We start from the raw sequence: 18,534 nt of genomic DNA on the forward strand, positions 1-18,534 counted from the left end.
TACAAATTTCATTTCTCTGGCATTATTATTTAATGCACATGCCTGGATTTGGATCAGTTACTGTCAGAATAGTCTTTAGGGTAGTATCAGAATTCCCCACTACAATTGCTTTAGTTTAAATGAGGATTGTAGACACATACAGTTATACACATGGGCACTGTAATTGCCCTGGAAACACTCATTTTGTCTCAATATTGAATTTTTCATTAACTGTATCTTTTACAATGAGCCCCAGCGCTTAAATCTAACAACATTAAAAATAAAACCAAAATCTGAACTATCAACTAGAAGAACTAGATTGGCTCAATTTTGGATCTTGGATGTAGGTATTGTATACATAATGCACGTCATATTTGATAAACTAAGAGAATGATGTAAGGAACTAAGCACTGAAAATAAGGCTATTATTTATAATTCATCAGATGGCAATTATGCAGTGCATTGAACAAACGAAAAACCAAATAATTTTTTGCTCAGTCTTAAAAACATCATTAATTACGCACACTTTCTGCTGATAGGTACTTTTATAATATTCACTAATCTGAAAAGGCAAATGCCAAATTTTCCAAATCTTTTATCTGTGGATAAAATGCCCACAATTAAACTCTTTTCAGAGTGGATAGCATTTATATGGATTTTTTTCATCTCAACCCCTACATTCAGTTTCATCACAAAAGTTACAAAATCCTACCAGTCAAAGGTCTTTAAGTCATTCAGTGTGTTGCTTTGTCACAGTGATTCCTCATGTTCAGACAGCCCTTCAGTTTCATCAAGTTTTGCTCACTTCCTCTGGTCCTGTCACTGGGCACCACTGAGAAAATCCTGGCTCTGTCCTCTTAGTACCCTCCTGTTCAGGTATTTGTGTACATTGCTAAGATCTTCCATGAACCTTCTTTCCTCCAGGCCGGACAGTCCCAGCTCCCTCTGCCTGTCTTTGCATGAACCATGTGTCCTTGTGACCCTTCACTAGGCTCCCTCCAGTATGCCCATGTGTCTGTACTGGGGAGCCCAGAACCAGACACAGCACTCCAGGTGAGGCCTGGAGAGGGGCAGCATCACCTCCCTCGACCTGTTGGCAACACTTTGCCTAATGCAGTCCGTGATTCCACTGTCCCTCTTTGCCGTAAGACACACTGCTGGCTCATGTTGGACTTCATTTCCATCAGGACTTGTTGGCCCTTTACTGCAAAGCTGCTTTTCAGCTGGATGGCCCCCAGTCATCCAAATCATTAATGATCAGGATGGGAGCCAGTATTGACCCCCAGTGAACACTGCTAGATACTAGCCTCCCACTGTGCACTGCTGACCTCCACCCTCTGTTCCTGGCTGTTCACTCCCTTTTCAATCCACCTCACTGTCTGCTCATCCAGGCCGTAATTCAGCAGATCCTCTTTGAGGATTTCACTGGAGACAATGTCAACGGTCTGTTGTAATAATGAAATATCTGGTATCACCCTTAATCCAAATAGATATGTATCCTTAAAAGCTTTACTAAGTTTGACTAAGAAAAGAAAGAAATACAGCATCTTATTTATTTATTTGAAAAACCTATGAAAACATTTTTAACTGAGATCTTAAATATTTTCTCAAACAAAAGTTATCTGTCTCAGTGTGATGACTTCCTTAACACAGAACAGAATTTCTTTTCAAAAATGAGACTAACAATTGATCATTTTAAAGGATGAAACTTGAGACCTGTGGCACTGGAAATGCAGTGCCAGTCTAGTCAGACAAAAAAGGAGGTTTTTTCATCTAACTTTTCCATCTAAGGAAACTAGATGCTTATATAATTTCCTTCTATAATGCAGAGGAAGTGTTAATCTCTTAATATTATAGTAATACTAATGGAATTCCACTGACTGGGTGAGAAATCAGAATTTTTGATTCTGAAAATAAAAATATCTCAGATTTTATTTTTAAGAAATAAAATCTAAAGAAAATTTAAAATTTAAAGAAAATGCACACTTAATTGAAAAAAGCCCCAAAATAAAACAAAACAAAAAGACCTTGAAGAATTAATTTTAAAATAAAAACCTACAGTAGAAAAAATATTATCATTCAATGAAATTTACCTGTCCCAACTCTTCATTGAGGTCAGAAGTGTTCACCAGTGGTCCTTCACCTGTATCCTCATCAAACATTTCCTCATCCCATGCAATGAAATAAGAACCAAGAAATTTCTGCATTTCCACAGTGACATACATGGATACAGGAATAATGTAGTTGAAAAGAACCATGAATGCAAGGAAGTCTGTAAAAGCTTGAAGAAACTGCCAAAGAAACAAGATGAAAATACTGATTTTTCACATACCATTAAAGACTGCAGGATTACTACATGTATTTACAAATTGGTTTCTCCAAGTAACTTCTGATCAGTAAGCAACGCCTTTCATAGCTCACAGTTCAGCACAGGATGTAAACCTTCATGATTTATAATATCACAGCAGGCATGCAATAGAGCTTTTTTTAATTAGTATTTTTCTTTATAGACATACAGGTGTAGAATACTGTTACATAGCATTATTGTAAAGTTCTAGAGCAACAAATGAGCATGGTGAAGACTTTTTGGGAAACAGGTGCACGCAAAAATTGTCCAAAAAATAGCATAATTCCACAGCAACTCCTTCAAGGATTACCAGATTACATAACTTCCAGGCAGCACTTCATAAATAAATAAAGAGTTTCCTTTCCCTCTCTCAACAGAAGCAGAACATGTGTGCATCATCTGGCTCAATTTTGCAGCGGTGGAGACTTGCTGGAGCCACAGCCAACCTGCTGAGCAGGTTGAGAGTGCTGCTGGTGGTAATGAGAACTCTAGAATGCCTGCCTAGCATGTGCTCCACAGGATTTAGGGTAAGGAAGCAAATTTTCCCCTAGCCTGATTGGGAGGATTCAGTGAAATAAATATTGTGCTTTCTGCAGGGCAGGGCTCAGTTCACTGCTCTGGATCCTCTGGGTATCCATTCAGGACGATGTCCTTGTTCTGTAAGGACATCTGGCACTGGTGACTGATGCTCCCCAATGCCATGAGTGCTCATAACAGAGAAATATGAAATTAAGCTTTTGAGGGGCATTTTAATGGAGACTCCTACAGTGGATTATTTTGAACATGTCTCTTACAGGACTGCCAACAGCTGTGGGATTCCTTCCAGCCCTTTTATTTCTCTGCAAGAGGTCAATTCTTTAGTAATTTATATAAATAACAGGCAGCTCCAAAAACACTTTTGTGAAGATTTTTATACTAAAGCAGACATTCTCATCTGTTTAATTCACACATACAATTTAAGGGCAAAAATTTTACATACAAGCTTTCTACAAATACACTATCACCACTGTCAGCAAAGTAGCCTGAGTGGTAAGTAAAGCAGGCTGTATATACTTTTCGGTAGAATCTCTATAAATTAAGGGTTTAGAGAAACTTTCTTGGTATTATAATTTATTTCCATACCAAATTTCTTTTCTTTTCAGGCTCTGTTTTCTGATTATACCATGGCTCATCACGAAATGGTTCACTCTGCCAGGCATACTTCAGAACAGTATTTATTAGTGCTTTACTGACGAGAATACAGAGGTATACAACAAGAAATACATTCATTGATCTAAAAAAAAAAAAAAAAAAGGCACAATAAGAATCCCATTAGCATATAAACTACAGAGTTTATTAGAAAATGTTATACTTGTTCATCAGTCTAACATTTGCTGCAAGTCTAACAGTGCTCAGATGTTAAATAACTCTTCCAAAGTGCTTTTTTCAATAAGGAAAAACATTACTGACATTATTTTCCATTTATAATTTCTATTTTTTTATTTTTATAATTGTTTCCAAAATGAGTGTGACAAACTAACAAAACTAGTATATTAGTGAAAACAAAAGCATAAATAGAATCATAATAGAATAACTGGGCTTGCATCTGCAGACCTTTTCATGCCACTTCACTGAATCATTATAAGATCACTCCCATAAGTGCTTTTATAGAAATATAAAACCAAAAAGAACATTTTGCTACGTAGCTGTAATGCTTTAACTCTAGTCAGATCTAAAAAAAGAGGAAGAACATTTTGCATTTAAGATTATATTTTCATTAATGATGGGCATGAACTAGAACACATCAATAACAATAGAAAGAGACACATCATCATTGCTCAGTCACTGTGTAAATGAAAGGGTGTCAGCTGGTCAGTACATCTTGCCTCAATCAATGACATCCTGTTTTTCACAAGGCTGGACACCTTACTTAGAGCTGATGATTTCAGATAGCCAAGTAGAAATAGGAAATAGTCTGTATTTTAATAATAGTAAGCAACCAATGTCAGCTCACTCCTTAAGGACACCATTGCCTTACTTTCCCATTATATATGTCTATATAGAACTTGTTCATTTTACCTAAACCGTGGAAAACATGCCACAGACAAGCACTGTTACTGCAGCTGATCCAAAGTGAAGTGCATTAAAAAAGTTACTTTTACTGAATTCAAGACTTAATTGCAATTAAAAGCATGAATGCCAGGATAAAAAAAAATCATACATTAAAGAGCTAAGCATAAATTGGCTTTATTTTTTAAACACCTAACAAGAATTATTCGGTATTGAGAACCTCATTCATATGGTGTTATATGACTTGCATTATAAGTAAAAAAGTAATTTTTAAAAGCAAATTTTAAGTCCCTATACCTCTTTTTTGTTTAAATCAATGAAACATACACTTTCAGAGGGAAAAAAGAAACTGATTTGCACCATTCAAACAAGCAGCTTTAAAACCCCAAAATAAGTATTAAAAATTTTACTTCTCCACAGCAGATCGCTTCTGTGATTTTGACTGGTAATTTAATGCCATCTTAGTTTCCATGCCAGTGTAGATAGCAACACCTGAAATTAGACAACTTGTTTTAGTGAAGACTGCACAGTGCAGTAACTCCAAAAGAGCACAATCCATCAGATTATTGTACTCTGTTATTTCTTTAATTTTTTACTCTGAAGAACGAAACCACAGATTTGGATGATAACCCAAAATTAGAAATGACTTTATTATCTTGGTACTTACAAATTTTAAGCACCATTTACATCCCGTTCCAGTCACAGTTTCTAATTGACCAAGTGTTTCTATGTAACAACACTAAAACTTACTACAAAGTTGTAAACCAAGTGACCCAATAGAAATCATAAGCCCAGCAGTAACTGTAGGCTTGTAACCTTGTTTGGTGTTTGCTTATTACTTCAGGGTCCATAAAAATAATCAATAGAAATATTTACCAAAGATTTTTTCTGTGTTCTTTAATGTGGCTCCTCTAAGAAGCAGATTTTCAGATCCTAATGGCCTGCAAAAGGTAAGTATTACACAATGTAAACATTTAGAGAAAACCGTCAGACCTTAGCGGAAGTCATATAAAATAAGAAATCAATTTTACTAAAAACCTTTTATTTTAATAAGTTACAAGGTATATTTAAAATTTTAAAGTGAAAACTAAAAATAGATAAACAGATGCCTAAAATTAAGCTCACGATTTCACAGCTCAAGCCTTAAACCACTGCACTTAAACCCCACATATGTAGGTACCCAAATAAATCCTAATTGCGCAGTACTTATTTTTAAAAATATTAATTCTATTATTTTTTAGGGTTGTATAAACGGTAAGTGTCCTGTATGTTAGAACTGCTTAAGGACAATACACTCCCCCATTTTATTTTAGGTATAAAGTGTATAAACACAAGATATTTTTGATACCTACTGTAAACATTTTTTTAAATGCTGATAAATACAGGTAAAATAATTTATTGATGAGTACAAGAATTAATGTAAGAACTTCAATGAAATTTAAATAATATTTTGGAACATGATATGTTCCAAAATGATGCTATGACACTAATCATCATATGAGTTCAAAACCAAGGACTACTTTACAGACAGATCACATTCAGAATTGTCAGATTCTATCTATACAGCAATAAAAAAACCAAACCAAGAAATTCATTCAGTGTCTTCATGTGTTATTTAAAGTGCAGTTATTTGGGGTGTGAAACTCCCCAAAAAACCCAAGAAATTCCAAACAAACTTGGCCATAATTCTGAGGTAAAACTTGAAACTAGTTTCAAGAAACCAGTGGAACAATGTTACGCGAATGACCCAGATCAGTGGACAGTTTCCATAGAAGACTGTGACAGAAAACAAGGTATCTACAGACACACTGAGGTTAGGAAGGCACTTGGCCAGCACTGAGCAACTCCCCAAGTGCTGGGATCTAGGATACCACCCCAGCAAGCAGCTTTTCCCTCCTATTTCTTTGCCTCTTTGTGGCAAGAATCAGAACAAAATCAGCTACAGCAAGTTGGATGTTGCCTTTCTTGAACACACAGCACTAATGACATTTTAGACAGAAGTACAAACACATTTTGTAAAATTAAACACAAAAAAATTACTTGACATATTCAAATCCTTCAAAAATCTAAGAAAAATGAAATACACAAGTGATACTATTTATATTGTTTAGTGCACTACGAAGATCTCACACTAATGGGGCAGTATTGTACAAGTGCTGTCAAAATCCTACCAACGTCATTTATAAACTAAATACATTTCAGATAAAATTGAAGTTGAATAAAGACATTAAAATACTAATGAAGAAGAATATGATTAGGTGAAAAATGAAGTATCTATGAAATAGCAATTTGGAATCTTCTAAGAGAAAAATATTCTATCACTAAAACAAAGCAGCACCATGTTGGTGAACCAAAGGTAACTCTCATTACTGATACTTATTCAACTGTGAAATATTTAAATGTGTAGAAACTCTGCATTTCCCCACCTTGCAATAGGCTCATTCCTATCATGGTAAACATTTATTCGACCAACAAATCTGAAAGGGAAATATACAAGTAGTTTAACAGTACTGCTAATAGATTATTTAAGAAATATTTTCTAGAAAGTATCTATCACAGAGACCATTTTCCAACTCAACAGGCTCCAATTATCCAGAACATGAACAGGAACATAAGAGATACATATAGATATACACTTAAACATGTGAATACAAAAATACACTGAATGGTAACTTGACATAAATTTTGCTTATAAAGAGGTGTAAGAGATTATAAAACATGGGATACATCTTCTAAGTCAACCCATGAACAAGAAGTCTTATTCCCTAAACTACCCAGTTTAAGGTAAGATAGTGCAATTACTATCTTTTATTACTATCTTTTACAACATCTAAAGCCTATGACTAAATTAAAACCAAAGCAAACCAAACCACAGAGCTAGTAAGTAATTCTTCCTCTGAATGTCTGTCAGTACATTTTATCTGTATGTGGTGGCTTGAACCCGGACAGGAGCCAAGCACCCATCAGCCTCTTGCTCCTTCCCTTTCCAGTAGGACAGGGAAGAGAACTCAAAGAGCAAAAGCAAGATCTTGACAGTTTAATAATTGAAGGGAAAAGAAAACAAGTGACACAAAGGCAACCACTCACCTCCTTCCATGAGCCTGCTGATTTCCAGCCAGTCTCCAAGCAACAGCTGCTTTGGAAGACTGCCCCATGCCCCCTGGTTTTATTGCTGAGCATGACCCTCTATGGTCTATGGCACAGACCCTCTGGCCAATGGAGGTCAGCCATCCTGGCTGTGTCCCTCCCCAGCCCCCTGCCCACCCCCAGCCTATTTACTGGAGGAGCAAAATGAGGAACAAAAAATTTGACGCTGTGTAAAAATTTGGCAATAACAGCTAAAACTGTGTGCAATTAATGCTGTTTTAGCCTTAGAGCAACAACACTACACTACACTGGCTATTGCTCACAGTCCGTGAAGAGAATGGACTTCATTCCAGCCAGACTTGGTACATTTGCAATACCACTGTCCAAGTGGATAACCCAATGGCAAAGGGGAGTGAGCTGCTGGGCCTATTACCCCAAAAGGGAACCTCTGAGGCTCAGAGGAGTGGTAAGCTGTCTGCTTACAGAACATACAACATGGTAGGGCCACATCTGAAGACAATGTAGAGCTGGTTAGGATCCATCATGATACAAAATAAGCATGTGCCTTTGGGGAAAAAAGATTCACCACTGTGTTTTGTTGAGAGGTAAAGTTTCAAGTAAAAATCAGCAGATTCAAGCTGACTACCAATAAACATTTTCCTTATTTGTGTGTCAACAGGTGCCCCAAAGAATTTTACCAGCTATACTAGCATGAGTTTCAACTTGCAGTCATTCACTTTGAGAGGCAAATATCTTAAAAAAAGGATCAAGCAAGTGATGAGCTTGATACTCTAATGAACCTGTTCTCAAGCAGATTTCTAAACCAGTTTCTTAATCACCAAGATCACAGAAAAGATGCATTTACACCTCAGAAATAAGCAATGTTTTTTCTGCATCTTCCAACAGTATTTGCTGACAAAAGAGTGCATTTTAGCTTGACATATTGTTTTCTGTGTAGTATTTCAGCTATTTTTTTACTGTGGCAGAAAAAACAAGTGTAATCTCAATGGTATAGGACTTTTTGTATTACTCTTTAGAAAGAAACCTCAAAAGAGGCTTCTCAAGATTTCTCAACAGGTTTAGTGGAATAGTATATCGTTCTTTTGTAAAATATTGAGTATTTTATGACTTTATACAACTATAAACATTTTTCTTCATGTTCTGCATTAAAGTGTTTTCCTAATCATGATGGCCTCATACTGTCATTAGCCAGTATTTCAAAGCCTGTAGTGTGAGGCTCATAGTTAACAACAGCAGATGAAAATCTTTATTTCAAATAATCTTGACAATTTATTTTTTTTCTGGCTGACACCCTTTCAGATCTGATTAGATTGACAGTGGCTTTACTTGGTAATGTGAGCGATGAAGTTCTCTACCAGGACTAGAAGTGCTTGCCACTTAGTTATTGTTTATTTGTGCTAGAATGTTACTATTATCTTCAATCTGCAATACCTTTGCAAGAGTCTTTTTAAGTCGCTTCAGCACTTTATGGGTGTTATTTCAGTTAAACCTAGATAATACAATCTGGAAATCCATTCAACTGGGTTCACCTAAATGACAATATTTTGCAATAAGCTGAAAGCAAACAAGGGAGTGCAACAGGCAACTTCTACATATTATGGAACACCCTCTTCCTCTAAAGAACCTCAAAGAACCTAAAGAACTAACAAACTATATGTGACATACAGAGAGGGTATGAATGCCAATATTGAGAAGTGTACTAAGTATTAAAAAGCTTACTTTCTTTCTTATTTTTGTACTTAAAAAAAAAAAAGAAATTGAAATTCTAAAATTTTCACCACATTCCTCAGCGGACTACTTTGTGCCATCCCACTATGGAAATCACTACCCCAGAGCACACCTAGGGAGCAACCTGCACAAAAGGAGTAAGGATGGAAGACCTACCTGACTTCAAGCTCACTCTGAGACTCACTCTAACCAGAGATGCAGCCAGTATCTTTTCATTATGATATTTTTATGATTTATTGCTGATGTACCTTAAATGAAACAGGTAAGAATTATTCATAAGCCTTACTTATAAAGGTCAGGCTGAGGTTGTTCACATTCAATGGTAGCATGTAGTGCATCGATTTCTTGTTCATTGTGAAATGCCTTTGTGTCTTGAACAGCATAGTAAGTCTGGAATTAATAAAAACATGTAAATAAAATAAAAAAGAACAGAAAAACAAGACATTAATCTGTACATACACTGCAGTTCATCATGAAATTTACAAACTTTTATGTAAGAGCTCATAATTCAAATAAGAAGCATCTCTAAATGCTCCTATTTGCAGCATTACATGGTGTTTTCCAACCTTTTTTAAAAACCATTATGCAATTATGAGCAAGCACTTTGCAGTGTATTCATAAATCAGATCACCATGAAAGCACTTAAGTATAAAAAGTTAGTGTATTACCACTGTAATCTGCATGCCTATACTAGACACAGACAAAATCACAAATAAATGTCTTAAAACTTTTCATAAAATACTATTACTTTTAGAGAAATTAAGTAAGATGGTGAAGAAACATAAATTACACAGATTAATGTAGCTGCTTACACATATAAACAGAAGTCATATTGTGACCTGTGTCAAAAAAATTTAAAACAAAGTTTGCCTTAAAAAGAAAATGTACAATATTTAATTACTTTGTGACTGGATTCACCATCCAAACTAGTTGTTGTAACAAAACATGTTCCATCTCCTCTACTACTTGATAGGAATATTAAATCACATGGGAATTTTTCATCTTCTTTTACCATTACAATATCTCCAACCTAAGGAAAAAAAACAAGAAAATAAAATGCAGGTATGTAGCAGCCCAAATTTCAGATTTCAAAATTAAAACCTAGATTAACACAAATATTTTGAAAATTAAACAATTTTTATTTACATCAGGATTTCACCACAAGAGTAAAGAACTACAGAGATATCTCTGGAAAACTGAATTATATCTTGTGGAATGACTGAGATCTACTGTTTCTGGCTTTCCTCTCAGGATAAACATCCTGCAAGTCCTGTCTCATTATGTTTTGCAACATTATTTGAGAGATGAAAGATATAATCCTTGTTTTAAGACTAAATAAAACAAAACTATCTCAAAACCACCAGGAGATGTGAGCTGATCTTAGACATAGCTGAAAAAGTCGACAATTTCATCCCCTGATGAAAACAAGATACATTCAGAATCCTTGACTAGAAATCCATTCTATTTTCATCCATCTTTAAAGGTAAGCAAAATAATTTTTATTCACAGAAACACAAGCAATATTTTACAGCGCATTAGAATGTTGCAACAGAACAGCCAACTAATTACAAATTCCAAATATTCTTGCAAATCATTCAAGAAAAATGAGTTTTTCTACATTTTTGGAGGTAAAACAAGTGGTGAAGACACACTCCATGTTCTAAGAATATCAGGGTTTTAATAAAAATCCCATCAAAAATACATAATTTTTGCAATTTTTCATCAACAGATGTAGGTCAACATCTGTTCAATACATTTTTATGTCATAATTTATTGTAAGACTCAGCATAATCATTGTTCTTATTATATGCTTATAAAGCTGAATTCCACTATTCTTAGCAGTTGGCAGGAGTCACTTAATTCCACTTAAGCAAAACAGTCAAATAAAAATCAGCAACAGTAACATCTAAAAATAAAATTTTAGAAAGATTATAAATAAATGAGATTTATCTAATTGTAGATACGAAAAAGGCTTTTTCTTAACCAATAGCAATGAAAAACTGCAGGTTGTACACACGGCACATGAGAACACAAACTCTAAGCATACCTGCAACGATCAGGTATGAAAGTCTCATTTTCCTCAACCCAAACCAAATAAAAGTACTAGTACACAGCATCTTCATAAAATTTAAAAGGTGTTCCAGCATTTGCCCCTACGTCAGCTAAGGATGCAAAAAGGACAGGGACAGGTTCTTTCTGATGGAAAGGACAGGACCTGAGGGAGTGGGCACAACCTGGAACATGGGATGGTCCACCTCATTTTCATCACACTGGTGACTGAGCACTTGAACAGTTGCCCAAGAGAAGTAGTAGAGTCTCCATTCTTGGAGAGACTTAAAACCTCTCTAGATGGGGTCCAGAGCGAACAGCTCTAGGTGTCCCTGCTGGAGCTGGATCAGAAAACTTCCAGAGATGCCTGACAACCTCAACCATTCCCTGATTGTGTGAAAAAGAACTCCATTTTTAGCATTTTTTTTTCCTTCTTCAGTCAAGTGTCCTCAGGCTTTAGGTACAGAGGGATCTACTTTATACAACCTTGTCTGTTTTCTCCTGAAATACAGATCTGAGAATTTCACCCATCTACAAATACACATAGATATCTCTTTCTATGCAAGTATTTTCAAGGTCTGTCTCTTCTGTCATTTAGTCACTCAATATACACCCTCTGAAAGGCAATTAATGGGAGAAATTAAGAAAATATGGGCAACGGATTACACTAAAATTCAAAATCCAATTGCATGGTATTTGACTATTTTTGTTTGGAATATTTAACTGGTTAGTTAACAGACCTGGAATTCTCAAGCATGTGATGTCCTGATTTTTTTTATTACCAAGAAGCCCTAGGCAGAAGATATCACACTCAAATGGAAAGTCACAGCAGAAAGGCTGTGAACACTGTTGATACGCTTATGCCCAAAAACAGCAGAGCAGAAAAAGACATCCAAACAAACATATTAAAAATAAGAAAATTGCAAACAAAAATCTATAAAATTTTCTGAGTTCTAAAGGAATTTATGTTAAGAAGTTCATCTGCTAAAAAAAAGAAAAAGAAGGAGGGGAAAAAAAAAGGCAGCAAAAACTAATTTCTGAAAATTTACCAAAAATGGAATGTAGCAGCATTCACAAGGTCAATGAAGAGATTGTGACTTGATGGGTGTTGAGAAAATACTTAGAATGTGTTGTGTCTGTACGAATGCATCTACCCCTATACATAGCACTGACTGTCCCCATCAGGCTTAAATGAATCATTAATGTGCATAATAGCCATTATAGCTCATCCCAGAGAGTGTTCAAGGCCAGGCTGAATAAGGATCCAAACCACCTGGTCTAGAGCAACGTGTCCCTGCTCATGGCACAGGGATTGGAACTAGATGATCTTTAAGGTCCCTACCAATCCAAAGCATTCTATGATTCTGTGATAATCACAGTCGACAGAAAATAGAGAAAAGATCAATCATGACAGAAATTCTGAGTTAAAAATGGAAAATAAAAGTGATATTTACGGAAGGAATTAGTTAATTCCAGTCAAGCAAACCAGCCTGATAAAATCAGAATTGTAACATCTAAAAATAAAATTAAAGAATGATGATAATAAATTAGATTTATCTAATCTCATTAGACAATTTAACTTATTAAGAGTTTGATTTTATAAAAATATTTTATTCAGAGGCATAAAACTAAAAATTAGTATACTGTAGGTCTAATCATTAAATACAATAAATGCTACATCATCATACTACATTTCTATATAACTTGTTTTATGTGTAAAGTGTACAAGAAGGTTGAAGTAAAGTCTGACTCACAAAACCTGTTAAGTTATAGTTACTTACTCTTAATTTTCGGCTTTGCTTTCTAACCAGTTTACCGTGCTGAATGAAATGAACAGGGCAATGATTTATTGCATTGTCAGCTTTATGTCGCAGCCAATCTTCATAACCCTAGAAAAGAGTGAAATGGAATGATGCAGTGATGCACATTTGGCTATAAAGACACAGAATAGCTCTAGCTTGTAAGAAAGAATTTAGGAATTATCCTTGATCACAATAAGGGAAAAAAATATTCTCACTAGAACAAATGAAATTGTGATACATGTCAGTACTAGAATTGTGCTGGATATCTCTAAAAGAAAAGCATTCATGGTTACAATTAGTCAAACAAAACCATGTATTTTAATGAAGACATTTGAATGAATAAGGGTTTCAAAAGTGTAGAACAGTTTCTGGTATTTAAGTGATCATCTCTTGCTCATGCTCTATTGACTTGATTAAGTGCACAGGACTTGTAAAAGCAGTTGACAAGAAGGTAGTAGTATAGGCAATATATTTTGGAAGAATTGGACTTGATCCTGCAAGATGATAAAGAGATGACATGACAAAAGGCTGTCATATTTGATGACTGTCATATAATTAAGCCAAACCTTTTAACCTTATATACAATGCATAGTTGTGAAGAATTTTGTTTCAAGAAACTTTGCAGAGTACCCTATTTTTAGTGCTCAATTATCCTACGAATTTGTGTTTTATAAAAGCAGACAAACTAGAGGATAGGGAATTTGCAACTTTCTATTAAAATGGTCCTGCCATATGACAAAGATTGGGACTGACAAAGTCATCTGTGCTTAAGAGCTGAAAATACCACTTGTAGTCCATAGCATTTTTAGATCGAATGCTCTTGAGCACATTTGAAAATTCAATGCAGAACAAAAGCATCACTACCTTGGATGCTCTCAAAAGTAATCTAGGAACTCGCAGAGACTTTATAACCTTAGTGCAATATACTTCCAGGGGTTGGTACCGCTCCTTAAGAAGGTCCCAAAATTTACACAAGATGTTGGGAAGAAAAATCAAGGAAATACACAGAACTGCAGTACCAGGCACAGCATGTCATAACCCAGGCCTTGGTAGGTTACTACTAACAGTAAGGCTTGAAAGTGTGACATTTAAGATGCTAAGACTGGGAGAGCCACACTAAAATACTAGCTCTTGCATGTATCACAACTTTTGCTTAACAAGAAGTGCTGAATTTAACTTCACAATATACTTAATTATGAATAGTTACTACTGTAAAGAAAGAGAAACACAACTCTCTATAGATTCTCTGAAGACTCATGAAGGAAAAGTCTGTATTTAGCATGAAGACTGTAAAGGTAGTAAGTTATCTATTAAGGGACAACTGAAATTATCCTCTGTTTTGAGTCTATCTGGGGTGGAGTTAACTTTCTTCACAGCAGTCTTGTTCTGCTGTGCTTTGTTCTTGGGACTAAACCAGTCTTGGTAACACCCCAGTGTTTTGGCTACTACTGAAGAGTGACAGTATCAAGGCTTTCTCTTAAACCTTCTCTGACAGCAGACCAGCAGGCTGGGGATGGGCAAGAGGCTGGGAGGGGACATTCCTTGGACAGCAGACCCAAACTGATCCAATTCTCTCTTTAGTTTTACTTTTCCTCACTACATTACTCACCTGTTTGATAGCTGTGACAGTGATGACAAACAAAAGTGGAAGTCCACTTGTAACTGGACTAGTAGGTGTATCAATAATTAACTGCAACAAAAAGAACAAATATTTGCTGGTTATATTTTTCTGAATGTAAACAGTCAATCTTTCAAGTAAGATTTTTCAAGTAATTTTATCAGCATGAACAGGGCATAAAGAAATTTTAATTGCAAAAAACCAATCCTTCAACACAACTTTAAGAATGTGGACTACACTGATAAAAATTTGAAAACTGGATTCTATAAGAGGACACCATACTGTAGTTAGACCACATTAAAATCAGATATTAATGCCTTGTAAAAATATTTGCTTGCAAGACTTTTAGGAGGTATTAGACTGGAAAGCTGCAGCTTTGGAAGCAAAATTATGGCGCACCATTAGAAATTAGCATGGGACTGGCTTTACATGTCATACAATAGATCTGTTCTTATGCACACAAAGAGTAAATTCTGAAATATTGAGCTGGGGCTTCTGCAAATATAAACAAAGAGGCAGAATTCACAGAGGGAGTGCAAATGACAAAATCCAAGTTGTCCTGGGAATCTGCACTGCTTTTTTCTATAGAATCTGGTCTGCAAAGTAATACAGCTTTTCACTTACTAAGATTTTTAATATTTAATGCAATAAGTGACCATGACAGGTTCAGAATTAAGACATCTAGAAAGCAGCACACCAGGTATTCATGGAACTCATTTCAAAAATAAGTATGTATATACCTCCCTAAGAAAGCATCATATCAGTACCTATTTCAGTTCTCACAGGCTTTGATCACATTACAATTGGAAAACTGCTATCAAGACATTTTGTTATAAAATAAAATTTTTGCAAAACAAACAAAACTTCGTCATCAACAAAAATTGTAGTAACAGTTTTACTAATCTGGATGTTTATTACAAAATAAAAATTACAGACGTTCTTTTCAATTTTTTCAAGACACGTCTCGCCATCCAACTAGCAATGTTGTCAAATTCTCTTCAGATTAAATTCACAGTGACAACCTGGAAATTAAATGAAACTCTTTTTGTCACACCATCAGTGTAAAAGGTTTTCTAGGCTCAACCATTTACCTCCATGGTCGTCAAAATCAGTTAACTTTAAAACCTTTTTCAACTTCTCCCTATTTTAGAAAGAGCACAAAACTTACTGAAAAGTGGGGATAACTTACCTGAACAAGGAAAATGATGAGAAAATAGAAGTTAGCTATTCTTCTGAATTGCTCAAACAAATTTTTTGGTATAAAATTCCAAAACGTGTACTGAAAACAAATACACAGATTATGATCGTTTGTGAAGGAAATAATATTCACATTCAAATGTATACCTCACATGACAAGATTAAACTAATCAAGAGGCAAGGAGTGTTTTTGTTACTTAGTTGAATAATCTACTGAATGTGAATCTTAATTGACAACCATGTATTCTCAAAATAGTATAGTTTTTCTGAACTCTGATAATCTTTGTACTAAGGACTGTAATAGTTTTTAACTAGCAACAATACTTGTCTAGAGTTAGCATCCAGAGTTAGTTAGTTATGGAATGGTTTATTTACAGCCATTATTAGATTTTAGAAGCACCTTAGTAATTTCAAAGAGCACTTTTAATTCACTTTTATGTTGTGTTCATGACCTGAGATAGGTGACACTCAGAGTCAACTACACAGTAACAGCAAGACAACCAAATAAAAGCTGTCAGCCTTGTTCCTTGGCAGGGACACAAAAATACTCAAGATAAACTACAGTGGTGAATACGAGTAAGTGGCTGCCTATATCTGTACTTGTTGCGGAATTTCTTAGAGAGTGAAGACATGATTTATATTTGGAGCAAGGGTGAGCTATCCAGCCTGGGCGTCAGTGCAGGCCTGCAGTCCTGTGCTGTGTTGCAGCACAAAATTATGTTAAGGTGCCACATGGAGATAGTGGCTTTCTAGTTGTAGGTTTGTGGTGTGAGCATTTTAGCCACCTTAACATTAGGCCAAACAGTGTTTGTTTGCAGTCTTTCTATGCCCTGTCATGGTAAACTATCCTGAAAGATATATAACCCACTGTTGGCAAAGAATAAATGGGAGAACGCGATGCTTAGCCATGTTGGTTTGACTGTTGTTGCTCTCTGTCTGACCTCCTATTAATTAGAGTCCTCCTATTAATCTGACCTTCTATTAATTAGAGTCTCTGCTACATATACTGATCGTACAAATTACCACAGGCAGTGTAAGAAACAGTACATAAAGCTGCAAACTGAAAATGTAAAAACTTCAAATTTAAGAAGTCCTGTAAAAATGAGAAAGTACTTTAACAATATCTAGCCCCCATCCCCTGCCCTGCAGCAGGTTCAACTGCAGTCCTCTTACACAGTTCACTCTGTAGCTCCGGAAAAACATTGCAAGGACTGCTTATTGGAACACATGTAAAACACGTCAGCTAAAACAGTGTGAAAAGGTTTGAAAAATGACTTGAGAAAACTAGCACTGCATCATCTTATTATCCAAATTATCCTTTGACACATAATAAAATGACAACTCCAATAAAACTTTCATTTCAAACGAGATGGGCTAAGAAGCTTATCCTAATTTATTTGCTCTGTTACAAATGTGCCTTGTCTCCTCTTGGCAGATTGCACTTATACTTGCTGATAACCAAATTATTCCATGAGCCAGACATCTTCTGAATTTGGCCCCGAAGGCAAAGACAGACAGAGCTCCAGAAGAAAAGTACTTCTATTACATCCGAAGACAAAAAGTATCCATGAGAAATATGCTTTAAACACATATGAAATGCTATTATATGGAGCAATCTTTTTACTTTGTGGATGTTAAGGCCTGAACATGCGTAAGACATAGGAATGAAATGTTTTTCTTCCAAAAAATCATCCCAAAAATCAGTATCTATGCTAAATATGCCCTAAGTTACCACTTAATCCTGCATAACAGCTAGTTCAGTATTAAATCACCTGTGAGCATGCCAAAACTCAGGCAGGCAGACATGCAACAGCTAGAAAATCAAATGTTCTAGTCTTGCAATCAGAACACTTCATCAGACAGGAATGCAGTTTGCACTACCCATTGCCCAGCTATGAGAAATTTTCAAAGAGAATGAGTTAGACTTGACTATTTTTCCTTGCACAACAATGCTGATGATTCAAAACTGCTCTTATGATAGACGACCATATGTATTCTATTCAATGACAATAATTGCATATTTTCATCATTATCAGGTAAGTTATCTTTGTTTTCTAATTTTATCCATTTATTTTTTAAGAATCTCTTCCTGCTGGGAAAGAAAAGTAAAAAACATTTGTTTCCATTTATCTGTTTAGCTCTTTTTATAGAAATACTATTTTTTCCATGGTAAATGGTCTTCTGACCATTAAAAGTTTGATGATTTACTCAAACCCCCCAAATCACCGATCATTAAATAAAAATGTAATCTCTTATGTAATAACTTCCACTTTAAATCTCCTAGAGGGTTATTTGACTAAAGGTTTGGTAATAGCATTTTATTGTTGGAGTAGATATTTAAAATATCTGATTGAGGAAGCAAGTAAATCAATTAAAACAAAAATCCATAAAAAGGCTGTTCACCTCTACCCTTAGTATCCTACCTGCCTCATATTCCAATCTTAGTTCACTGCTTTCCTTGCCAAGCTGTGGTCTACCACAGCTCCACCTTTGATCAGCAACTCTCTTAGGTGAATAAAAGTGAATAACATGGGAACAAATCACTTTTATGGTTGAGAATTGCTTCCTAAAATGGATGCTTCTTTAACACAGACTACTTCTTAAAACTTGGTTTTCAATCTGAAAAATTTTAGCACTTTATGACTCTGGGTTTCAGG

At 35.4% G+C, this 18,534-nt stretch overlaps 1 protein-coding gene across 2 annotated transcripts in view; it reads right to left on the reverse strand.

The window, feature by feature from the left end:
* Window positions 1-18,534, reverse strand: part of ATP11A (ATPase phospholipid transporting 11A) — a 118,793-nt gene that overhangs the window by 33,784 nt on the left and 66,475 nt on the right. For both annotated transcript variants that reach the window (XM_066313802.1, XM_066313803.1), the window contains exons 3-12: window positions 15,870-15,959; window positions 14,672-14,752; window positions 13,042-13,149; window positions 10,113-10,241; window positions 9,498-9,601; window positions 6,802-6,852; window positions 5,252-5,316; window positions 4,786-4,867; window positions 3,449-3,599; window positions 2,073-2,270 (exon numbers count right to left, since the gene is read on the reverse strand). In XM_066313802.1, the coding sequence (XP_066169899.1) occupies window positions 2,073-2,270; window positions 3,449-3,599; window positions 4,786-4,867; window positions 5,252-5,316; window positions 6,802-6,852; window positions 9,498-9,601; window positions 10,113-10,241; window positions 13,042-13,149; window positions 14,672-14,752; window positions 15,870-15,959 (1,059 nt within the window). The remainder of the gene's footprint in view (window positions 1-2,072; window positions 2,271-3,448; window positions 3,600-4,785; window positions 4,868-5,251; window positions 5,317-6,801; window positions 6,853-9,497; window positions 9,602-10,112; window positions 10,242-13,041; window positions 13,150-14,671; window positions 14,753-15,869; window positions 15,960-18,534) is intronic.

This window comes from Sylvia atricapilla, chromosome 2 (genome assembly GCF_009819655.1).
Source record: "Sylvia atricapilla isolate bSylAtr1 chromosome 2, bSylAtr1.pri, whole genome shotgun sequence".
NCBI lineage: Eukaryota > Metazoa > Chordata > Aves > Passeriformes > Sylviidae > Sylvia > Sylvia atricapilla.